The following is a 26,232-nucleotide window of genomic DNA, read 5'->3' as shown; positions in this document are numbered from 1 at the left end:
GGGGGGGGGGGGGGGGGGTCATAATTCTAATACAAAAATCTTAGAATTGCTGTGAATGGGATATGCACCGAAACAATAAATCATATATCTTCATTTTATATTGGCAACTTTCAACAAGGCTTGTATTACATAAACATTACAAAGCTTTTTCTCTAACAAAATTTAAATCAATGCCCAATCTGTGGGACTCTTGGAATAGTTTGGTTATTGTGTTTGGACCAGTAATCATAAAACATCAGAGAAATAATCTTGCTTGAGGGTCAGACCTTTTCATCCGCCCAGCAAACATGTGAACAATAAATACATAATGAATGTGTTAGTGTTGTTTCAGAATTTCCACCAAATTGCGTATGCAAAGTTGTTTATTGATGCGAACGTCATGACAAGCAGTCATTTGAAGTGATAGTCAAATAGTTCCAGATTAACATCCCCATTATGACATCTTTTTATGTTAATATTTTTGTTTATGTACATTGTCCTGACTCTGCTGTTCTAGATAATTTTATTTTGTATCATTATCCATTAAAATATTATTCTGAAATCACCCATAGACGCATGTTATCCAACCTGCTCTGGCAAAAACTCTGATATGCATGTCCATTATGCAAGAATACTCACGTCTGGAGGACTTGAATGGTGTGGAGGGCTGGGAGTAACCACGGGAACCACTGGGTGTTACCATGGCGACACGGAACTTGTACCAGTGACCTGCATGCATCGGGGACAGCAGATGGCTCGATTGAAGTGTCTGTAAGGTGAAGTGGATTAAAACGATCTATGATAGCAGTTACTGTTCAAGCAAATGTTAGGGTCGTGTTGGTAGAAATTATTTACATTTATAAGAATTATTGTGTCTCCAAAACCAAAACATTATCTGGTTATTTGTAAGTCAAGGAGTTTGACAAAGGTCAGTCAATTTATATGAAATAAAAGAGACAAAATTGATTGAAATAATTTTGAAATCGATGCCTACCTTAAGAGTGGCATTTGATTCATAATACAAAAGTACAGTTATTTTTAAATATTGTGGTAAATAAGTATCACTATTCTCTGTCTACACAAAAACTGTCAGGGGTGAGAATGCCTATAAGCACAAACTTCATGCCAGGGTTTAAGGCTCCTTGGGGCCGTTTCAATAAAAGATCCTTGTCGATTTAAAACTTTCCTTTGGACTCAACTTTAACCAGCCCAACTGCGTTCATACCCTATAATGACATCATTCACGCAATTCATTTCTTAAACAACCTAAGTCTAAAGAACCTACAATGGCAGTGACTGTCCAGGGGTGGTCATCTGGCCAGACAGGACGCAGACTGGTTGTGTTCATTCTCTCCAGTACAAACACTTCAACGCTGGGTACTGGACTTCGCCTACGGGAACCAGCTCTGATTGCCGGCACCAGATGCTGGGAACCACCAGTAGGTGACTTCACAAAATCATCACTTGGTACCATACTAGACCCTTGAGGACTGTCACTGTCACTGGGAAATGCCCCCGACCCGCGGGAAACGTCCCAGCTCACATAGAGTGACCTCCCTTGACGACGCTCTTCAAACATCAGGTTCATTGGAACAGGTGGGAGGGCTGGATAACAGATATTTATGTGGTATCGTGGTGTTATTATATCGAATTAAGCCATATTAACAATACTTCATAAACAGGTAGAAGGTTTTTATACAAAAAAACAAAAACGTATGCGAACTACATGTACAACAGTAACTCGTTCATTCTTAACATTATATATAACTAGAAAAAATGCTGTTTTCTAGATTTAAGCCCAAAACAACTAGACCTAAGAGCTTATAATTGTAGATGGCCGCAGTGGACTGTATTAAGTTATATGGACAGGTCAATAAAATTGAGGATTTGTCAAAAATCAATTTCTCATCAGATCCCAAAATATTTGTTTGTTTCTGATTTCACTTGCCGGGCCCGCAGGAAAATATTGATTCTGAATATCATTGTAACACTTTAAAACAGTCTTGATTAACGTTATCTACAGTTTTGAGTTCATAAGAATGCAGAATATAAGAATGAAATTATGTGTAATAATCAGCAGTTGACAAAACATTGCACAAGTCAGACACAATGTTTTGAAGTCTATATACAGCCCAACCATCATCTTTATCAAGGAATCGTTTAGAGCTACCATTCACAAGACTTGAGATATTTGACCGCAAGTGCAGCATTAACTGATATATAAGTTTAACGCATTTATTAACAAAGAATAACAGTAATAATATCTATTTATAGCTAATGTTAACCAGTCTGTTTAAAATGATTCTGAAAATGAATTTTGTTTTAACCTTAAGCACAAAACATATAGAGTCATTCATGAAGTTTGTAGAAGTTAGGTTTATCAAAGGTCACCAGACTTGAGAATTTTCCTGGCCTACTTTCAGTGGTAGGAACTTTAATTTCAGTAAGCTCAATGCATTAATAAAAACAAAAACACTGTGGTTACTAACGATGCTTGGAGAAGTCTGGTTTCCGGCAGACATATCCACACAGGTTTGGACAACACTTGGTCTCCTCCGGGCAGTCGCTGTCTGCGCGACATGATGCCAGACATACGGCCTCGAACCCTGCAGCTGACTCGGGGCGGGGACAATCCCCCGGCTTGTAAAGGTATGTGTAGTGAAGGAACTCACACGAGCTCTGACACTCCGTCTCACTGGCCTGAAACATAAGTGAAAAGTTAATTGAAATGACATGCATAACTAATTTTTGAGCAATGTTCAAATTAGCTTATATTAAATATATAGTTTATATCCTTACAAAGATGTCAACAGAAACATGACTTAACATAACACCAAATAAGGTAGAGTCATGTCATGTAACATTGAATGACATAACAGGAACAGGACTTAACATAACACCAGTTAAGGTAGAGTCATGTCCTGTAACATTGAATGACATAACATGAAAAGGACTAACAGTTAGTGATTAATTTGCAAATTTTAAAAAAGATTTCAAGAAGGTGTCATTAGTTTTCCTATGTTTATCAACAGCTGGGTTTAAAGTACTAGTAAGTAACTTCTATATCATAATTGGACAAGTATATTGGTAAAATATTGTTTCTGGTTGGAAAAAAATATATAAGTGCACAATATTTCAAAAAGGAAAAAGCTGAACAAACATGAATAATAATAATTGACATAATCATAATCCCATATTTTAAAATTAATATTTATTCCTGACCTTGACCTTTTAAGAAAATCCTTCTAATTTAGGAATTGCATGCAAATTTTCTTGATATACCATGTTCAAGTCTCAGGTTCTAAATGAGGTTTAAATCATAGCCAACATCGTGACAGTGAGAGCCAGGTTTTAACAAAATTACACAAAAATATATCTTCAGCAACATACATACTGGGTAATATTACATATTTTTTTTATAATTACTTCAAAATACTTCAACTTCTATTTCTAAAAAGACTGCCAATTTCCACATTTTTATATCTTAACTTTATGCAGAAAATGCTTGCTGATAAATAGGGGTGAAACTTAATCCAACATTTGATAAGTTTTCATGTTCATTTGATATGGTGTCTGGAATAGTCTGCATGAAACAACAATTAGTCAGTTTTATACATAAGATTAATCTTAGAATGATAGCAGAAGCGTAAATTAAATGCCATTCTGATTTTAAAATAACAATTTGAAAGATAATTTTGTACCAGTGAAATCATTTTACATGTACTCATAGTCCAATATGATGTCAAAAAAGATCTTAATGTATTATTTCATTATGTATACAAAAGATAGATTTTTCGTGGCACCCTTACATAACCAAAACTGTTACACTAACTTCACAGAAACTGTTTCACTTCTGTGATTATATACTTACCGCACATAAAAAGTTATGCTTGTGGCACCCCTTTCTCAAAGACAATGTTAAAATTGTGTCACACTTACCTCACAGAAATAGTTATGCTTGTGGCACCCCTACCTCAAAGACAATGCTAAAATTGTGTCAAACTTACCTCGCATAAAAAGTTTAATATGCTTGTGGCACCCCTACCTAAAAGACAATGTTAAAATTGTGTCTTACTTACCTCACAGAAATAGTTATGCTTGTGGCACCCCTACCTCAAAGACAATGCTAAAATCGTGTCTTACTTACCTCACAGAAATAGTTATGCTTGTGGCACCCCTACCTCAAAGACAATGCTAAAATTGTGTCAAACTTACCAAGCATAAATAGTTATGCTTGTGCCACCCCTACCTCAAAGACAATGTTAAAATTGTGTCACACTTACCTCACAGAAATAGTTATGCTTGTGGCACCCCTACCTCAAAGACAATGCTAAAATTGTGTCAAACTTACCTCGCATAAATAGTTATGCTTGTGGCACCCCTACCTCAAAGACAATGTTAAAATTGTGTCTTACTTACCTTACAGAAATAGTTATGCTTGTGGCACTCCTACCTCAAAGACAATGCTAAAATTGTGTCAAACTTACCAAGCCAAAGACAATGTTAAAATTGTGTCACACTTACCTCACATATACTTTAATGCTTGTGTCACACTTACCTCACAGAAATAGTTATGCTTGTATCAACTCTACCTCATATATAGACACTGTTACAATTGTGTGACACTTACCTCACATAAACTTTTATGATAGTGTCACAATAACCTTACAGAAATAGTTAAGCTTGTGGTACACTTACCTCACAGAAACTGGTAAACTTTGGGTATAATTACCTCATTGAATAATTCACACTTACCTCTCGGAAACTGTTACACTTTGAGCACAATTACTTCATAGAAAATGTGACTTTTATCTTACAGAAACTGTTACTGTTTGAGCACAAATAATACATAGAAAGTTATTCATGTGTCACACTTACCTCACAAAACATTACATTGGGGTCACACTTATCTAACAGAAATTGATACACTTTGTTTACAATTACCTCACAGAAACTGTAATACATTTGTCATTACCTCACAAAAACCTTTACCCACTTAACTCACAGAAACACGGAAACTGTTACATCTGTGTCACACTTACCTCACAGAAACACAGAAACTGTTACATCTGTGTCACACTTACCTCACAGAAACACAGAAACTGTTACATCTGTGTCACACTTTCCTCACAAAAACCGGAAACTGTTACATCTGTGTCATATTACTTACCTCACAGAAACACGGAAATTGTTACATCTGTGTCACACTTACCTCACAGAAACACAGAAACTGTTACATCTGTGTCACACTTACCTCACAGAAACCAGAAACTGTTACATCTGTGTCATATTACTTACCTCACAGAAACACAGAAATTGTTACATCTGTGTCACACTTACCTCACAGAAACACAGAAACTGTAACATCTGTGTCACAATTACCTCACAGAAACACAGAAACTGTTACATCTGTGTCACACTAATACCTCACAGAAACACAGAAGCTGTAACATCTGTGTCACAATTACCTCACAGAAACTGTTACATCTGTGTCACAATTACCTCACAGAAACCACAACAAACGTGTCACACTTACCTCGCAGAAACTGTTACAATTGTGCTTTTTTAATTCATTTTCTGTGACTGCGCATGGCTTCATACACTGAAAACAGAAACAACTTCAAGCTAGTAAGGTCAACATTACACCAGCAAATAGCAGCTTAAGTATTAAAGGGACTGAATGTTACTTAACACATACATTGTTTTGTTTTGGGTATGCATGTGTAACGTTTCTTCCCTAACTAGCTCGGCCACACTCGCGACTACCTCAAATTAAACTACAAACCTATTCTCGGACTGCATTGTCCCAAAAATTAAGTATAAAATCAGTAATATATACAGGCGTTTAACAGTGATTGCTTAGATCCTTGAGGTAACTCAGTAAGGACATGAATATAGCTATGGCATATGAAAAAGTTACTACACCCATGCAAAACCCCAGTTAGTGAAATTATACACGAGTGTTTTAGCTGAAGAGTATAAAATCGATCACAACTAGTCCAAAAGGTATTGGGTGACAGAATTTATCACAAGGGTATTTAGTGGCATTTTCAGTCACAAGGGTAGTGGGTGACGTATTCGATCACAAGGGTAATGGGTGGCATTTTCAGTCACTAGGGTAGTGGGAAGCATAATCAATCACAATGGTAGTGGGTCACATAATCAATCACAAGGGTAGTGGGTGACATAATCAATCTCAAGGGTAGTGTTGTCAAGGATAACATTCAATAACTTGCGTGCAGTTTATGTGACTAGCATTGTCATATATATGCATGCTAGCTACTGAACTGTAAGGCCCCTCCTTCTTGTTACTGTTCTGATATGGAGATAATGTGCAGCCGACACTTTCAAACTATTATTTAAGATCCCAGTTTGGACTTGCTCTTCCCTTTTTAATCATTAACATTTTACAAATATGTTCTAACTATTACTTAGAATACAACCTACATTATCAGCCAATGAAATGGCAGATCATTAAGTTTATAATTAATCATCTAGATTTTCAACCTTTGCAGGTGTTTATACTTAGGTCCCCCTTTGACTGCCAATCACCCAATACACACTCCCGGTGTCAGACTTTGTGTTGACCATGTGTATTCTATAGTCATTTAGATGACCTAAAGTAAATCTTAATGATTAAATGATTAAGAAGGACTTGTTGGCTACGCTCACTATGCCCATTCTTAATCATAAAGATTTTACTTCATGTCATCTAATTATTACATATATGATACAAGATCTGTAAAGCCCGTATTCTATTTCTATAATATTCCCAATGTTTTTTTTCATTGTTAAATTTGACAGTCTGGCATTTAAAATGGCATAAACAAGTTTGCCTGACACCAGTGATTTAAAAAGTCAAATTTCCTCCTAAAAGTTTGATAAAAACAGACAACGAGATCTATTTAAGCTCTACTATCTTCAAATCATCATTAATTAAAACAGGGCATCAAATTTCATACATAATGGAGTTCTACTTAGGTCAATAAACAAATTATAATTTTTGGGTGGACGTCAATTAGTTTACTAAACAGTAAGCTATTGTTGTTCATTACATTATAACCTAATACCAGATAACAATTTAATGCCGTTCGTTTATCGGTTAATTGCCTTATCTTTTTTTCATGAAATGTCAAAACTTTGTAAATAGCTCAATTAAATGAATGAATCGTATAAATTGTAAACTGATATTTTCGAATGTTGAATTAACTAATTTTTTATATCATATGAATCAGGTTTAAAACAATTCATTAAATTTGTAAACATAAACGTCAAATTGGCTTTTAAACCATTAATTGACTCGTACAATTTCATATCAAGATCAATTATCTTTAATAATAACTTATATACTATGGCAAAAGTCACAAAAAACATATTGATTAGAGCAAAACTGACCAAGGTTAAAGTGACTCGCTAATGTTTTAGGACCAAAAATTAGTTTTCAGGTAATGCATTTGAAAACACTTATTTTATCATTATTTTACTCAAAATTGCAGAAAAAAATACAGTAATACAGCATAAAAAAGAATTTTGGTTTTAGTGCGGTTCGAACCCACGCCGGTAATGTCAAGAATTTTTTTTAGAAAACAGCCGGCTAGTCCACCCAGCCACCGGGACTTTAACAAAAAGGGTGGATATGTTGACCTGTTAAGGATACATTGATAACATCATGTGATAATGTCAATCAACCAATCACGCAACACCACAGCCGTAATTAGTTTTCAATCCCGTTATAAAATGAGAATTATTATATTCTTTAGTTTTTGCGCTGTAGTGCTGATTTTTTTTTATAAATTAACGGGTGTGTTTTTTTTAAGTATTTTGAGAAAATGATCCATACCCTTGGAATTAGGAATGTTCGCGTTGTTCTTATTTTTTTTATAAATAATTATGTAGCTTGAATATTGTATTATACTCAATTACTCTTCTTAACCATTTAATTGTGGGCTTTTATAATTTCAAAAACAATACAACACAGTTTGACAAACAAAACTTCAATGTTGAGAAATTTTGATTGGGAATGTGTACTTAACATTAGGGAAAAAAACACCCTTTATAGCATGGGGAACATAACTGAAATTCGTTGATTAAACTGCCTGATATAAAATTAAGTAGTAAGGCGACTATAAATTAATTGCTAAAGTTTTAGCTGGGGCCAGGCGGGCGCCAGCTAGCTCCTCTTTTTTCTGCCGCCCCTGAAATTTTATTGACTCAAATGAAAATCTTGAACTTTAGTCGGTATATCCGTGTATCTGTTCTGTACTGTATGGGAACCATGTATATTCACACCTATGGTGTCAACACATGTAAAAAAGAAGGATCGTTGCGATCATGTTCGTGCTTTGTCTAGAAACACATGTATAAATGGTCCCTTGTGCAATAAGAAAGAGCATGCACACATATTCAGCGCATTTAAGTTGGTCCAGTTAAACAGTCATTTAATAAAAAAATAAAATAAAATGTAAACCCCTCAACCAAGACAATTCAATGTATGAAAATCTAGCAATTAATTTAAATTGGCCTAAGTAAAAATTGTGAAAATAGCGACAAAATGCCTTCAGTTTATTTCAAACACACAAACAAAGTTGTTCACTTCAAAGCGCCTTTACAAGATTCTGGGTTGGAAGAATTTTAACGAAATCAAACTGCATTAAAACAAATCCAAGTCCAGTTTTTAGAAAAAAAAGTATACTTTTTGGGATTGCAAATCATGGTCTGAATTTAGGCCCCAATATCAGACGAAAAAACAACATGTTAAATGTTTAACTTGTTCTTTGTCATTAGCAGTGGAACAATTTTGTTTATAATCAATGTTCTTTTAAGTGTCAGTTTGTAATCACCGAATTTACTTTACAAAACTAATCAATTCAATGAAGAAACGGAAAGAAACAAACTTTGCAGAATTTAACTTATCCAAACTTTTTATCAGTTTGATTTTATTCAAATTTGCGTGTCAAAACGAGGACTGGTAAATTTATATCTTCTTTCCTTCTTATTCAATAATCGCTTCAATAAGCGTGTAAACAGAAGATCTCTCGGGTCGTCAATATGGTTGTCCCAGTTAGGTTGTTGGCAGATGTATTAAAACCTTTGGCAGAAAATAGCTGACTCACAGTGGTAAATGACGGATAGATCCGAATTGTTACAAAGCTCAAATGTTATAATACATTGGTATTTCATTGAACTGAATTAACCCTTTGTCTGTAAACTGAACGATATCAGGTTGCACAAATCATGGTAGTTTGTCTTGATAATAAACTACAGAAATGTTTACTGAGGTTTCATTTTGCTATTAAAATGAACTTTAAATTTTTGAATTGCACTGTCAAGAAAATAAAAGTTAAACTAGATTTTCAATTCTTTTTTTAATCTTACATTCTTAAAAATATGTGCAATATATAGAAAATATTTTCTACAATAAAAACAATAAAAAATTACTTATTTATTTTTGAATTATAAAATTAATGTTTCCACTGAAATATTAATGGCTGATGATTTTTTTTTTAATTTAATGTATTAATTAGGCCTAAAAAAAAAAATGTCTGTTTCGGGTAACCCGACCCTACCTATAAAAATGCGCCGAGCCTAACTATTTTTTTCCGTTTCTGAGCAAAAAAAATATTCGTTAGCAAATAGAGAGTTTTAAACGAAGGGCGGATAATTGCAGATTTTAATCAGAATTAATGTTTATATGATAAAACAAAGTCAGGTAATGACAGTAATGTAGGAAAGACTGCCATGTGCAAGAAAACACTCTGAACTTACGACAGATTTTGAAAAAAAAAAAAAAAAAATCCCTACCTACCCTACCTATAAATTTTGGGAAGGTTACCCTAAATGAACAATTTTTTTTTTGGCCTTATCATGTTTTACTCATTAGATATAAGTTTTGGCATGAACCTATATTGTGACCTTTATTGCGTGCCTTTAAGAGCGACATTTTGTTTTCAGAGTTAGAATGTCACATTTCCTTATGTTTCCATGGTTACCTGATAACACTGGTGGTGGTTTTTACATCGGTCAATCATGAATTTTCTGTGGTTGTTGCGGTCAGAACCCTGAAAATATAAAATCGTCAAGTAAGGCAACATCATAAGAAAACTGGAAAAAATGGTCAGATTAGTCCTTAAAACAGCTGTGTTCTCCAAAATTATTGTTAATTTACTACAAAATCTCTGTCACAGAAACTAATAATGCTGATCAGGTCAACTTTTGTCTTTTTTGTTAGTCAAACAAAGGGACATTATAAACCAAACAATTGTTACATCAAGATTTATTGGCCTTGCTTTACACGTGCATAATATATTGACTCTTCCATTTTTATATTTGTTTCATTTGAATGCCTTGAAAGTTATGTGAGTTAAAGATTAAACTCTTGTACAAGATCATCATGCCCTGCCATTAACAATGACACTTAAAGACTGTCACAATATGTGGACTTTTTTTTCGAAAAAAAATAAAAGAGCTCAAAGAGACAAATTTTCACAAAATTTTGACCTAATAGGAGCACTGCATATCATAATAGCTGTTTCATAAGCAGGGTTCTCAATAAGTTTCGGTCGAACCGTCTCAAATAATAAAGTAGCCTCCCAGCTTCTACTTATTCTACTGAAAATTCATTTAGTTTTCCAAATTTGAACCGGCCCTATTGCCATTTGAACCGTCCATTTTGGCCGGCAGCCGGTTCTTATTGAGAACACTGCATAAGACCAGTAATACTTAAATAAATAAGTAAGCAAATATAATAAAATTTCATGTCTTGTCATGTAAGAATTATGTCAGGGTTACACAATGACAAGACATTAGGTACGTCTGCCAATACAATTACAAATCATTTCCTTTCATGTAAATTTTATTGCTGAATGAGCGCTGTATTCAATCACATGGAAGTTAAAGGGACCAGACACCAGATGGTCCAAAAATCAGCAAATACAGTATTCCTCAAAACGAAGACTAAAATTGTCAATATAAGCTAGTATGATGCTGATAATACATCAATTTACATGATTAAAATAATATTTTGTTGCTGTCTTACATGAGTTTTCCTGTTTAAAAATAGCTCATAATGGTTTCCCAGATTATAGTGTGTATATTTAGCATGTGAAAGTCACATGATTTGTACAGATAAATATACCAACATTATTTTTTTTAAAAATCGGGATTTACGTGGTACTTAAAGACTGCCTGAGACCCAGTAAATTTCGCATTGGAAAAAATATGCATAAAACTGCTCAAGATACATGTCTTGTAAGCCTTGTGATACATCAGTCTGAGTAAGATTCAATGTGTTGTACCAGTACACAACCATACTAATTTTAACTTTTATTACATTTTTTACTATTTTCTTTTTTTTCATGCTATGGGTGTCCCTTTAAAGGGACATTACTCTTATTGTTTTACAACCCTGGACTAGTTTTCATAAAACATCTTAAGTCAATTTATTTACCTAACTTCAGTCGTTTTCCATATTTAAGTATAATATGGCACTGTGGTTATATGGTATATTATTAAACTTTAATTTTATTGAAGATACATCAATATATGTGTTCAATAACATTTAAAATTTTGTTAAAATTTGACTGTGAACATTTTATCAAATCAACTTATTTATGTTAAAAAATGACTGAAGAAGTTTTTTGAATACCGCCCCAGATATTTCATACATGATGCCATTATATACATGTTCATAAAAGAAGACTATAATAATTTTAATATTATCAGGAACGGAATGTGAGTTGTAAGATTTTTTAATTGATTGGCATAATTTATGTTTGTTGTTTTAATTCATATGAACGAATATGAATTAAAGTTGTCTCAGTATTCTATGAGAATAAAGTCAATAAATACACAACTCTAAGTACTCTTAAATTAAACAAAAAATCCCTATTAAATTAATATAAAGAATTTATTTTTACTTCCCCTGACAAATTGTCCCTTTAAGTGGGTTGCTGTTGTTGCCAGCAGGGGGTCGGAGTCGGGCCAAAATTGTCGCTGGAAGCCGGCCAACAAATCTACTCTAATTACTGTCAAGAGATTTTCGCAAAATGCTCTATTTAAATTTACAATAGGCTCCTTCATGCTGCATTTACGCCTTAAATATCATTTTTTGTGTCTTAGCCCATTCATAAATACCATACGAAGCAGTCTTGTATGTAAAGACCAGTCCCTTCTCTAGGTATTATCATTCCAGTTGAGAGCTTGTTTAAATACGTGAATGACATTTTCAAAATGCTTCAGTCTCGATATTTTACCATCATAACTTACAAAAACTTATTTGCAAAGCTGTAAACCTGACATTTGAACATTCTGATGATTCATGACCGTGCATACATTTAACTTCTATCCTTTTTTTGCTAAGTTTTATTTATAAATTTAAACTAGCACCTGAACTCTTCCGAAGACCAGAGGGGCCATGATTTAGAAGTCTCAAGTCAAACTGAATTCAGAGTCAAGTTGCAAAATTGCAAAAATTGCTGAATTTAATGACTCTTCGAAATTGTGAAATATATGAAATAAAGATGATTCCTTGTAATTTAATTAAAGTGATTTTCTGAGTCTGAGTCTAGACTTGGACTTGAGACTGTTCGTAATCATTGCTGGCCGAGCCCCATAAAAATGAACACACGTAACCATTTCTGGCCTGGCCCCATGAAAAAGAACACACAAAAAACTAACTTATTTTACCGCATAACATCAAAAGTTATTCAAATTCTTTAATATTTTTTATGTATTTACGCTTTTTCAGCCGTCCACCCCTTCCCAAAACTGAAATATTTAACATTTTAAGTGCTTTTAAGGGGATCCGGGAAAATTTAAGCTATTTTAGTATCAAATGGTCCATTATAAATCATATAATTGTCTGATATTGCCATATAAAAAAACATTAAATTTTGGTCAATTTTAGAGGGTGCCCCCCTGCAAAATTAGTCCCTTTCTTAAACTTAATCAGACTATATTTCAATTTACCTATAGATTCAAAAAGAATTAATTTGCATTTTACATATAACCAATAGCTATCAGAAATGTTTTTTTTCTGAAAGTTTATGAATGAATGTGTTTTTGATATCTAACAATGGTTGGTTTTAACCCCTGGCCTCAACGCAATTCATTATCAGGTATTGACAGGCTTATATTGGTGGCGGTGTCGTCAATAATAGACACCATACACTCGATACGCCGAACACACAATAGATATGAATGAAAATGATCAGAAATATGATAGTTTCTTAAAACAGTTTAAAATATTCATTTTTTCCATGAAGCGCTTTTACTTATAATATGGTGATAATATCAAATGTCATCAATCTTGTTTTCAATGTGTTTATGTATTATGCATATATATATATTTTTTAAAAGCATGACGCTGATAAAGAATAAATTAGTCCACACAAATTGAAAATGTGGTAAGGCAAAAATGTGCTGATTAGCAAAACAGCAAAATTAGCGTGGTTAATTTGTTATAGTGTTTTGGGGGAAATAAAAATATCATTTTATCATTTGGTTTAAAATAAGAGTAGGCAAAATCGAAACTGTTTGTTTACCTATATAATCAATATTATGAATGAATATATATCGTAAACCATTATATCTGTATTCTTCCTTCTCTCAGTGAGAGCCTTAAGTTTGAAGGAAAAACATCACAAATCACTGATTGCATAAAACATGCCCCAGACATTAATGAACATTGTTTGTGTTGTTTTAACAAAAAACAAACATTTTTGGCATTTAAGTCATACCTGTGTACATGCCACATTTCTGAGAGGCTTCCCAGGGGATTTAAATTGGTCTGAATTCCAGGGGATTTTGATTTGTCTGAATTCCAGGGGATTTTGATTTGTCTGAATTCCAGGGGATTTTAATTGGTCTGAATTCCAGGGGATTTTAATTGGTCTGAATTCCAGGGGATTTTAATTGGTCTAAATATTTTAATTGGTCTGAATTCCTGGGGATTTTGATGTGATTTTAAATTATTATAATGGACCAGGAGATTTTTACTGTCAAAATTAAAGACATTAATTATCATTTATAATATGAGACTAAATTTTAGAATTCCAAGTGAGTATTTACTTATGTTTATTTTTATTCATACAATATAAGAATAAATAATATATATAATGTATATTATTAAATAAACGCAGAGCAATTAGCAAAGTCGCAGAGCAAACAAAATTCATAATTATAATCTTCCAAAGATTTTTGAAAACCAAGGTTAAGTATTTGTTTTCTTGCATACCGGACTTGTGTTTCCGGTCATGTGACCAGTGCTGGAAAACCCCATCTTACACCCCTCATGTAAGAAATTGAGTCCCGTGCAACAACCCGCCACTTCTTTTTTCTTTTATTGTATGGTTTATGAAAAGTATATTATGCCATTTCAATAAAGCGCAATGAAATCTTATGTATGCAAGACTATAATTATAATTGAAAATAAATAATCATAAAAAAATATGATTTTTAGTTGTTTAAAATTACTTTATGACGTCAGTAAACAAGGTCGCATGCACTTTTTGATGTAATTGTACAAAAGTTTGTTTTCTATAACATTTTTTTCCACAAATTGATAATTTTAGATATGCATGAAAAAATATCAATTATGTTTTGCCAGTCCGGATTGAAAAATGCGACCCTCGGGCACACTACATGGCCGTTACCAGCTTATGTGCGTGCCCTCCGGTTGGTCCATCATTTTACTATCCGTACCGGAAACAAACACATGATAGATACTTATAATCTCTTAACAATTTATGCTAAGGAAATAATGAACAATAATTTAAAAAAATTAAAATCTTAAAAATAGGCTCACTGTAATAATTTTAAAAATAAACTCACAAATAAAACATCGTTTTCTGAAAAATACATTAGGCTTTGGTGGATCTCAAAAAACACATAAACAGATAAAAGAATGATAAATATGATTGGCCTATCGAGCTAATATAAATCAAAATTTTGTGATTTATTTAGGTGCTTTAATATTATAATTATTCCAAATGATTAACATAGTATAATTCATATCAGACATCTGCATGTGCTCAGTCATATTTTCAAATTTCCATATCCAACATATTTAATTTTCAATCCATTTAAAAATGAAAATTCATTAACCGAATAATGCATTTATTCATGACAGTTCCCTTAAGCTTGGTTGACACACTACCATGTGTGGACTGACGTTTACTGACAGTGATTACTTATTTGTACTTTGACGCTGGCGGTGATGAACTTAGCCGAAAGTGAGTCCAATGGAGGCCAACAGGTACCTGACGCGATGAACAGGTTGGTAACGCAAGAGGCCAGCGTTGAGGAACGTTTACAAATAGAGTACAACTTACACCAACGTTTATTTTCCAATTGCTTGACATTTGCCCAAATGTTGCAGGTAAACGTCAGTCCAAACGTAGTTAAGTATGACAAGCTTTCACCCGGTAGGATCAAATCCCCCAACATGAGCCCCTGGCCCCCCCCCACCCCAACATGCCCAATCCCCTTACATACAAAATACCACCATAATTAAACAAATGTCAATTCATAAGGTTACTTACAATATTTTAGTTTTTAAATATTAATATTTAACCTCAATTTTACCAAAACAAAACATTTGATCAAAGAATAATTGAAGATTCCAAGTATAGAATAAAAATCTTGTTCCACTTTGCAAAAACCATTGGAAGATTTTTAATGTGGAGAGGCACTGGGCTGGGATTTTTTTACTTGGGTAGGAAAAAAAATACATGTAATATATACTTTTAATATTGATAACTAATTTATATTCAAAACCAATTAAAACATTGACCACAAGAGAATTTATTTAAAACTAAAACTGTGAAAAGATTTACAATATAAGTGCGACTTGTGGTTTTCGTAATATGCTAATTTCACCAAAGCTTTCGTGCCTGCTCCGCTACTTAACTTTGGACTGGAAACTTGAATTGATGAAAGAAAAACCTATGCTATGGTCTACATTATCGTAAATACAAGTTTATGTTTGATGGCATACAGTATATATTAAACAGTCATTATTCATTTAAAAATAACCTTAGTTTAAATGATACTTTTGAGTTCATGAATTGACATTTTGTTCATTCAATTATCATAAAGCATACAGTAAACTGGAAAACAAACATGTGTAATTTAAAGAATAATTAGCCGAAGAATAATACACATTAAACATGACTGTGATATCTCTACATCATTTTAACTTAAAAAAGATATAAAAATGATAAATTTGATGAATGTTATAATGACGAGTATTTTGCAAGCCTAAACATTTATGAAGGCAAGCCGAGATATTTAATATGTGTTTTACTATCGAAGGTAAACCGAAATGTCACCCCCTGCGTGGAGGAATTATCATCGACGGAGGGGTGCGAAGGATTAAGGAGGGATGTTAGATATTATAAAACCAAATTAGCCGGTTTTCCATACATCTCCTAGTCTCGGACAAACGACTATCAATGATGACATTACATTTTAAACTCTTTGAAATTCAGAAAAATGATATGCATGTCATATATCTAAATTTTCAAGTTTATTTAAACAATGTAGAACAAAGCGGTTTTGTTTGAAAAATGAAATTTCAGAATGGTCCTTGAAATGGTGGGGGCATTTTCGGTGTTTATCGAGTAAATCAAACAATTTGAGAGATAAGATGGCTAATACATAAGACATATTTATTTCAGTTAAAGTCAGGAGTTCACAAAGACTATTCAAAACCTCTTTACACACACGATGGCTTTACAACATTACTGACTTCAAAAAAGAAGTATAAAATATAATACAAACGCTATATCAGAATTCTTAGAAGTCTGTCATTTTTTTTAGTAATTTAGTGTATTAATTAGGCGACATTGAAAAATACCAAATATTTCACCTTAACCAAACCACATTTTTAGCTACATTTTTTTACTTTAAATATGACAACCAGACTAAAGCTAAAAAACTTTCGATCACAGTATTTTAGTGATTCTTTTTAATTATAACACTTTTTTTAAAAACTTAATAATATGACCACCTACTTAAGGGAGGCTAAAAACACTAGTCTCACAGCAATTTTTTTATTTTAATTAAATATGAAAACCTTAGTGGCAAACAACTTTTGGGTCTCAGGTATATTTATGTTGATCTTTCTTTTAAGGCCATACAAACTATTTATTAAGTATTTAGGGCCTTGCTTGACTGGAAAAATGGGCCGTTTTGACTAAATTTGGAATAAATTCACTCACTCATCGTAAAAATAACCAAACTTAATTTTAACTCAGAATGTTTTAAGATTTAGACACCAAAGTCTCTCCATCCATCTGTATGTCTCTCCATCTGTTTGTCTTTCAGTTTGTCTGTCTCTCCAACTGTTTTATTAACTGTCTGTCTGTTTGTCTGTCTATCTAGCAGTCTGTGGTCTGGGTCTCATGATTTATCAGTCACTCAATCTGTCTGTCTCTCTGTCTGTCCATCTACCTCTCAGTCTGTCTGTCTCTCCGTCTGCCGTCTTTCAGTCTGTCTGTCTCTCTGTCAGTCTGTATGTCTGTCTCTCAGTCCGTCTATCTGTCTATCTCTCAGTCTGCCTGTCTCCCCGTCTGTCTGTCTCTCTGTCTGCTTGTCTTTCAGTCTGTCTGTCTATCTCTCAGTCAGTCTCACCGTCTATCTATCTATCTCTCAGTCTGCCTGTCTCCCCGTCTGTCTGTCTCTCTGTCTGCTTGTCTTCCAGTCTGTCCGTCTATCTCTCAGTCAGTCTATCTCTTAGTCAGTCTCTCCGTCTATCTATCCATCTATCACTCTGTCTATCTGACTCTCCGTATAATTGTCTGTCCATCTGCCTGTCTTCTAATTATTGTTCTGGATTGCTGTCTGTTTTTGTGTCAGTCTGGATGGCTGTCTGGCAGCCTGTGTGTCAGTCTTGATTTAGAATTGTGTGTTGTCTGTGTGCCAATCTGGATTGCTTTAAATGTGTGAATATGGATTGCTGTCTGTCTGTGTTAGTCGGAATTGCTGTATGTCGGTGTGTCCAACTGAATTCCTGTCTCTGTGTGTGTGCCTGTCTGGATTGCAATCTATGCACGTGTCAGTTTTGATTGATGTTAAATGGTTACATGCATGTATTAGTATCAGTCTGGATTGGTGTCTTCATGCATGTGTCAGTCTGAATTGGTGTCTGCATGAGTGTGTCAGTCTATATTGGTGTCTGCATGCGTGTATCAGTCTGTATTGGTGTGAACAAGCATGTGTCGGTCTATATTGGTGTCTGCATGCATGTATTAGTCTGGATTGGTGTCAACAAGCATGTGTCAATCTGGATCGGTGTCAGCATGCGTGTGTCAGTCTTGATTGGTGTCAGCATGCGTGTGTCAGTCGGGATTGTTGTCAATATGCATGTGTCACTCTGGATTGGTGTCAGCATACATGTGTCAATCTGGATTGGTGTCAGCATGCTTGTGTCAGTCTGGATTGGTGTCAGCATGCTTGTGTCAGTCTGGATTTGTGTCAGCATCCATGTGTCAGTCTGGATTGGTGTCAGCATCCATGTGTCAGTCTGGATTGGTGTCTGCATCCATGTGTCAGTCTGGATTGGTGTCAGCATGCTTGTGTCAGTCTGGATTGGTGTCAGAATGCTTGTGTCAGTCTGGATTTGTGTCTGCATGAGTGTGTCAGTCTATATTGGTGTCTGCATGCGTGTATCAGTCTGAATTGGTGTGAACAAGCATGTGTCGGTCTATATTGGTGTCTGCATGCATGTATTAGTCTGGATTGGTGTCAACAAGCATGTGTCAATCTGGATCGGTGTCAGCATGCGTGTGTCAGTCTTGATTGGTGTCAGCATGCGTGTGTCAGTCGGGATTGTTGTCAATATGCATGTGTCACTCTGGATTGGTGTCAGCATACATGTGTCAATCTGGATTGGTGTCAGCATGCTTGTGTCAGTCTGGATTGGTGTCAGCATGCTTGTGTCAGTCTGGATTTGTGTCAGCATCCATGTGTCAGTCTGGATTGGTGTCAGCATCCATGTGTCAGTCTGGATTGGTGTCTGCATCCATGTGTCAGTCTGGATTGGTGTCAGCATGCTTGTGTCAGTCTGGATTGGTGTCAGAATGCTTGTGTCAGTCTGGATTTGTGTCAGCATCCATGTGTCAGTCTGGATTGGTGTCAGCATGCTTGTGTCAGTCTTGATTGGTGTCAGCATGCTTGTGTCAGTCTGGATTTGTGTCAGCACCCATGTGTCAGTCTGGATTGGTGTCAGCATCCATGTGTCAGTCTGGATTGGTGTCTGCATCCATGTGTCAGTCTGGATTGGTGTCAGCATGCTTGTGTCAGTCTGGATTTGTGTCAGCATCCATGTGTCAGTCTGGATTGGTGTCAGCATCCATGTGTCAATCTGAATTGGTGTCAGCATCCATGTGTCAGTCTGGATTGGTTTCAGCATCCATGTGTCAATCTGAATTAGTGTCAGCATATGTTGATCAGTCTGGATTGGTGTCAGCATGCTTGTGTCAGTCTGGATTGGTGTCAGCATCCATGTGTCAATCTGAATTAGTGTCAGCATATGTTGGTCAGTCTGGATTGGTGTCAGCATGCTTGTGTCAGTCTGGATTTGTGTCAGCATCCATGTGTCAGTCTGGATTGGTGTCTGCATGCTTATGTCAGTCTGGATTTGTGTCAGCATCCATGTGTCAGTCTGGATTGGTGTCTGCATGCATGTGGCCATCTTGATTGGTGTCTACATGCATCTGTCAGTCTGAATTGGTTTCACCAAGCATGTGTCAGTCTGAATTGGTGACAACATGCATGTGTCAGTCTGGATTGGTGACAGCATGCATGTGTCAGTCTGGATTGGTGACAGCATGCATGTGTCAGTCTGGATTGGTGACAGCATGCATGTGTCAGTCTGGATTGGTGACAGCATGCATGTGTAAGTCTGGATTGGTGACAGCATGCATGTGTCAGTCTGGATTGGTGACATCATGCATGTGTCAGTCTGGATTGGTGACAGCATGCATGTGTCAGTCTGGATTGGTGACAGCATGCATGTGTCGGATTGAATTGGTATCTGCATGCATGTGTCAGTCGGGATTGGTGTCAGTATGCATGTGTCAGTGTGGATTGGTGTCAGCATACATGTGTCAGTCTGGATTGGTGACATCATGCATGTGTCAGCCTGGATTGGTGTCAGCATGCATGTGTCAGTCTGGGTTGTAGTCGGCATACATGTGTCAGTCTGGATTGGTTTCAGCATGCATGTGTCAGTCTGGATTGGTGTCTTTATGAATGTGTCAATCTGGATTGCTATCTATCTTGCATGCATTTCTGGTGTATAACATGTTCATTTAAAATATAAATGTACGTTTTTGTGTTTATTAAGACATACCATTATCAGCAGTAATTGATTTATTTCTGTATTTTTTTATCTTGATATCAAGTTCGTATATTAAGTAAATATTGCCATATCCATGTACACTACTCATTGAATAAACTGATGTTGACAGCCAGTCTTTATCCAGAGCTTTACAATACAACTGGGACAAAACATACATTCTCAACCCATTCTTTGTCAAGTGCTTCGCAAAGATTACCTTTCGTAAACTGTCCTTATGTTCAGTAAGACATCGCGCGGCACAGCGAGCACTCAACAGTCCATTTTGGCCTGCCACTACTGCAACTCCGAAACTCAAAACCACTACGATTGTTATCCAAAAACTTTTAAAAGTTTCCATCTTTGGTGAACACTACTACATATTGAATACACATTACGCCAAGCTTGGTGACACTGCTCACTGATACACCGCTGAGTATAATGGACGAATCTCATTGGTTCATTGAATTTCATTCACCTGGGCGAGTCTATTTTCTCACCTGAGATAAGACCTCACGAGTCGCTTCCCTTCCTGTGCGAAATCGATTTGTCTCCCTTGCAAAAAGAGTTGACTGGTTAACTTTACCACAATGGTAGTGTGACGTTAGTTGAAGAAAACATGACAAACCAGACAAAAATACCTGCAACAGTTCGGAAACGACATATTTTTGTAGAAGAAAACAATATTCCTATATTATTTTGATTTGGTAAGGTGTTGGCCAAATTTTATAGTTTCATTAAAATAACATTCCTATAACATATGTAGGCTGTAAATTTCACTTGTAAAAGAGCAGATTTTATTCACCGGTTTGTAAAAATAGCGTCCCTATCAACCACGAAAACTGGTGGGTGGGGTAAATGTTCAATTTACTTAATTGTTTAAGGCTTAAGCTGACTTTCGTAAGAGATAACAGACGTGATGACAAATGGAAGAAATTTGTATATTTTACAGATATTGATATTCTATGTGTTTTCTTGCAGATACATTGATTTTTGTTAATGTTTCACAAACAGTTGAAACTTGAATCGGGGAATCAAGTAACAGAATAAGCTCAGTCGTAGACTGACAACTGTGCTAGTTATCCAGTGGTCATGGGTCTGAGTCCATCTTAGCCACACTGATTTCCCAGATTCACTTTACAGGTGTCATTCGGAAGTAGAACACCAAAGGGTTTAACGGGGCAAGGAGAGTGTTCAAAGTGTTTGTGGGTTAGAACAAGATGCCTGCCTAGCTTAATCAGTAAAGCCCTATCTTAGTGTTCCGGTAACCCTGCAGTAGGGCTCCAAACTGGGCACACTTTTCCTCCAATGTTAACGTTTTAAGTAAAATCAAATAAACTTCTTGAAATGTGGAAAAAGCAGTTCAAGTAGAGCTATATAATTAAAATTGGAAGTGCAGGTTCACAGTGAAATCTGAAGCAAATGGAAACCTAGATACTAGAATATACTTTCTTATTTTGTGAAAAAAAAATGCAAAAATCACAATCCCAAGGGTAAAGGTAATCATTTTTTTTCTTATTTCAGCGTGGCAGGTAAGAGAACAGACTCAAAATGAGTGAGCAGTTAAAGTTTGTGGTTCAGGAGTTGAACAAAGATCCGTTCAACAAGAGCTACAACATGATCAGCTTCGACTCCCTTGAACCTCTTCAGCTGCTGCAGGTTCTCAACGACGTCCTTGGCGTCATTGATCCTAAGGTAAATGCATTTTTTTCAGCATGAACTTGATTTAATCCAAGTGTTAAATTTTAGAGTGCCTGGTAAAAAAAAACTTGCCTAATTTACAGCTGACAGAATGACTTGGAAGTCTTGCATGATGACTCCTGTTAGATATTTGACACACTGTCATGTCTGTCTGTTTGAACCAAAAGGTGGGGGTTATGTGTGTCAGTTCATTTATACTTGCACTTGGGCAAGGCCGGTAAGTGAAATAGTTAGCGCCCTCGCTTCTCACCTAGGCAACCCAGGTTCGAATCAGGGCTTGGGCGCATGTGAGTTTAGTATCATGATGATTAATATAATGTTGTAATAACTTGTTTCACAATCGTTGTAAATTAAATTAATGAAATTAATTGTAGTTGTACTAAATCCTCCATTCCTTTACCAGCAAGCAATGGATATTCGGGAGGAGACGCCTGACCAGACGGCGATTCGGATATTCAGCTGCCTCCGGGTTCTCAAGTACAAACCTCCCACAGAGTGAGTACTGATCTCTACTGACTGATACTCTTTGCATGAATTCATAACTAAAACAATCAATATTTTATAATGTGTTATTACAAATGTACTTCACTTGCCCTATATAGCACTATTTCCCATGTATACACCCTTGATTGTTTTTTGGCATTTTACAGGTCAGATTATAAGATAATGGATCCTTTCCCAGGTCATAATTATCGTTGGATACCTTCAGTAATTCTGCTTAGCTTCACTGAGTACCATGGGACATTTTATTAATGAGGCAGTTTCATTCAGGTGCCAAATTAGGACCTGTTTGGAATCTTAAGCCAATGAAATTATGTTCTGTGTACTTTTTTCCTCATTTAGTATCAAAATCCCTGTGTCATAGTCTCATAGATGTCATTGGTAAACTTCTAGGTGTAAGAGTATTCAATAATGTAACATGCCATTTCAGTGGAAGAAGAGTTTTCTCCCCTTCCTCATTAATATTCGTAAAAATGATATTTTATCTGTCAATTTTCCTATGGTAATTATGAAGTGGAAAAGAATAGAAGTACTGGGGTTTCCAACAAATGAATGTTAATATTCTTTAATTCATTTTTTACCAAATAAAGGTGCAAATACTTGTTCCAAAAATGTTGGAAAAAGGTCCGACCCTTTGAGTTGACAACTCGGACAAAATAATTTTTATATTTATGTACAGTGTTTATGTGTATTTGCATATAAATAGATAGGTGCTAAAGGTGCCTTTAAGGCCACACCAATTTATTTGTAATTTTTTGGTTGTATGGATTTTGGCAAAAAAAAATTGAAGTAAGCATGCAAAAATGAAATAAAAGTACAATTCTTCCATTTTGTTAAAAAAACAGAGGAAGGCACATTAGAAACCTTTCTTTTCTCCAGTCCTCAGATTAATAATTACTTCATTTTCTCTTCCTAGTGTAGTTTTAAGCAAATGCCACACAGAGTATTCATTTTATATTATATAATATTATATATATATATTTTAGTCTTACAGGAGATCTTAGATTTATATAATAACTTTTTTTGTTGTTTGATGGAACATGGATTTACAAGTGATTTTTGTCATTAAAAATAGAAGCGGTCACTTGAAAAAAATCTTAAATAAAATAAAAAATAAAATAATAATTTCTAAAATATCTGTTGAGCAAAATATCAATTTGGTGTTGCCATTCTTTTTAAAAACACTTTATAATAGTATCTACTTCAGTGTTCGAAGTTGGCACAAGCCCACATGCCCTGCACTAGTAAAAAGCTTTTTAAGGGCTTTATCAGATTCTGGATTTCATATAGCAGGGCTTGTTCAAAAATGAAATGCCAAGCAGTAGTATAAGAATCGGTGCTTGCTCATCCAAACGATGACTGCTACTTACTTGGTAACATTACACCCTCCTTCAATTTTTTACCAGAGTTTGATTGAGAGTTTAGTTTTTAAAACACTTCAACAAACCTTTTCACGATATGGCCGTCTGATGAAGCACTGTCAAAACATTATTTTGGAAACAGGTTTGTCGAAGTGTTTGATGAAACTAATCACCTTATCAAACTGCGGTAATAAAACGAAGGCAAGACACTTTAAGTGGCATAGACTGCCTTTTGTTTTATTTAAAATGGTGAAGTAAAAGAAAAGTTATCTTTGATTTAAGTCTTTATTTTAAGCAAAATATTGCCTTCTGACTTAGCATTTATGACGCAATTTATCATGTGGTATACACACACTGTATTAGAAGGTTAATAAACATGATACAGTTAGTAACATCTTACATTTCTTTGGTTGTTTTCTTGTTTCAGTGATGTGTAAGTATTGATATATAGTAAGTCTGTGTGCCTGAGTTCAGTTGTTCCAAGTTCCATGTTGTACAGGTTGTCGGTGAAGGTGTTTGTTTATTGCTTGCCGTGTTAATTGTTGTACGTTCGGGCTTGTAAATGCACTTGTCTAAAGAAAAAGTTCTTTACCATGTCTGTTTTTCAAAGATAAGCTTAAGTCATTGTCTTCATGCCAAAACTTTCACCTATGGCCTTTACTAAATAACTGTTCAGAATATTCAACACATGTTTTCAGAGACGTGAACAGCAAGGCTCATAACTCTGGCTTTCCAAATGGTTGGATTATGCCCCTTTGACTGAAAGGCAAAAGACATGTCAGTGTTGTTGTGTGGTCAACAGCACCAATTTCTTAGGGAAACGTCTAAAGATTAAATATACATTATTCTTTAAATAATTAATAAAATTCATGGCACATAATTAATAATTTTGTATTAATGAAAGTTTAAGAAACTGCTTGTAACACTGAGGTTATCATTACATAAATGGAAGGGAAAACTAAATTTAAATCTTAAAATTTCATAACAAACTTGCTAACTCAAACCAAAGGATAGGTAACAAATGTGTAATTGGAATCTTTCAAATTCTTTTTGTTTTATTCCGTACCCCTTGAGCAGGATAATTCTCCCTGGGGAAGGAGGTGTTCCAGGCCCGGGTCGGGCCAAACATTGATGGGTGCACAAACTCTATTGAGTATTCCAATATGTCTTTTACAGGAGCACATTCCGTACAGGCCTGGTTCAGGGGGATAAGCCGGTTGTCTACCACATCCTAGACTGGCTTTTGCGGAACATTCCGGGGCTCAAGAAGCGGGCATACCTTGCCAAGTACCTCGTTAAGGTCGACGTTCCTGCCGACATCATGCAAGAGGATCCAATGAATGACCTCTATTTACAGGTTGGTGGAGCATGTTCCGACTGTTTGTGAAAATCATTTTTGATTGTTTGTTATAATTGTTTTTGATTGCTAGTTTTAATCAAAAAGAAATATTCTCCCCCAAGTTCAATGTTAAGGTAAAAGTCCCTGTGGACAGGCAAAGAATTTGAGGATATTTTGGTAAAACATGGATGAGATACACATCCACACCAACAAGGATGAACATAAAGAGTCCCATAAGAGGGATTATAGAACTTCTATAACTGAGTTTGTTCTTACAGTATGAAGAACTGATCGAGACATTCAAAGATCTTCACAAGCAGGCAGAGGGACTCCGTAATTCTGGCTACAACACGGGTGAGATACGAAAGGACATCTCCAACATGGAGGATGAGAAAGAACAGCTTATCAAGCGTGTTGACCGCCTCAAACGCAAGGTAAGGGGAATGGACTGTCGGTTTTTGAAACATTGTTTAATATTGATTCTGATAACTCTGTTATCTGGACGTGTATCATTTTTAAAGCAAAGCTTTAGAAACGGTTTCTGAACAAACAACTCTTGTAAGTAGATAAATGAAAGCTTGACATGACAGACTGAAACACGGCTGTTATAATTGATTTATACATGAATGGATCATATGTTTCCCATGTATGTGTATTGTAGGTGGAGCAGCACCCAAATGCGAACACCATGATGAATGTGGCGAAGAACCTGCGTCTGGAGAGAGACAAAGAGAAGAAACTGGCAGAACAGAGACAGGAACAGCTTACACTGGTAGGTCACCTTGGCAAAGAATTGGGGTGGGGGGTGGACAAGGGAGCAGGGGAGGGGAGATATTAAATGAACTTGGGAGAGACAAAGACAAGAGAGATTAGAACAGCTTATTCTGGTACAGAAACTCAAGAAATAAGAAGCAATTTATGTTGTTAGACATATTTTCCAGATACAGTTTTGATTTTCACGCCAATTGAATGATCTATGCTAAGGATTTTCCACTGATGTATTTTAATATGAA

The 26,232-nt window shown here is 35.3% G+C and overlaps 2 protein-coding genes across 3 annotated transcripts in view; one reads left to right on the top strand and one right to left on the bottom strand.

Moving 5' to 3' along the window:
* LOC128220487 (anosmin-1-like) overlaps positions 1 to 20,722 on the bottom strand; it is a 40,007-nt gene extending 19,285 nt beyond the window's left edge. For both annotated transcript variants that reach the window (XM_052928904.1, XM_052928905.1), the window contains exons 1-6: positions 20,538 to 20,722; positions 9,969 to 10,037; positions 5,516 to 5,581; positions 2,469 to 2,679; positions 1,265 to 1,584; positions 619 to 748 (exon numbers count right to left, since the gene is read on the bottom strand). In XM_052928904.1, coding sequence (XP_052784864.1) covers positions 619 to 748; positions 1,265 to 1,584; positions 2,469 to 2,679; positions 5,516 to 5,581; positions 9,969 to 10,037; positions 20,538 to 20,678 — 937 coding nt within the window. In that variant the 5' untranslated portion in view covers positions 20,679 to 20,722. The remainder of the gene's footprint in view (positions 1 to 618; positions 749 to 1,264; positions 1,585 to 2,468; positions 2,680 to 5,515; positions 5,582 to 9,968; positions 10,038 to 20,537) is intronic.
* A 225-nt stretch (positions 20,723 to 20,947) lies between these two features.
* LOC128220498 (intraflagellar transport protein 81 homolog) overlaps positions 20,948 to 26,232 on the top strand; it is a 35,752-nt gene continuing 30,467 nt past the window's right edge. Inside the window, exons 1-6 of the mRNA XM_052928921.1 lie at positions 20,948 to 21,024; positions 21,842 to 22,012; positions 22,422 to 22,513; positions 25,057 to 25,237; positions 25,498 to 25,653; positions 25,881 to 25,991. Of these exons, the coding sequence (XP_052784881.1) occupies positions 21,869 to 22,012; positions 22,422 to 22,513; positions 25,057 to 25,237; positions 25,498 to 25,653; positions 25,881 to 25,991 (684 nt within the window). The 5' untranslated portion in view covers positions 20,948 to 21,024; positions 21,842 to 21,868. The remainder of the gene's footprint in view (positions 21,025 to 21,841; positions 22,013 to 22,421; positions 22,514 to 25,056; positions 25,238 to 25,497; positions 25,654 to 25,880; positions 25,992 to 26,232) is intronic.

Source organism: Mya arenaria, chromosome 15 (assembly GCF_026914265.1).
Source record: "Mya arenaria isolate MELC-2E11 chromosome 15, ASM2691426v1".
NCBI lineage: Eukaryota > Metazoa > Mollusca > Bivalvia > Myida > Myidae > Mya > Mya arenaria.
Note: the sequence above shows the minus strand (reverse complement) of the source record. Positions and strands in the feature narration are given on the sequence as shown.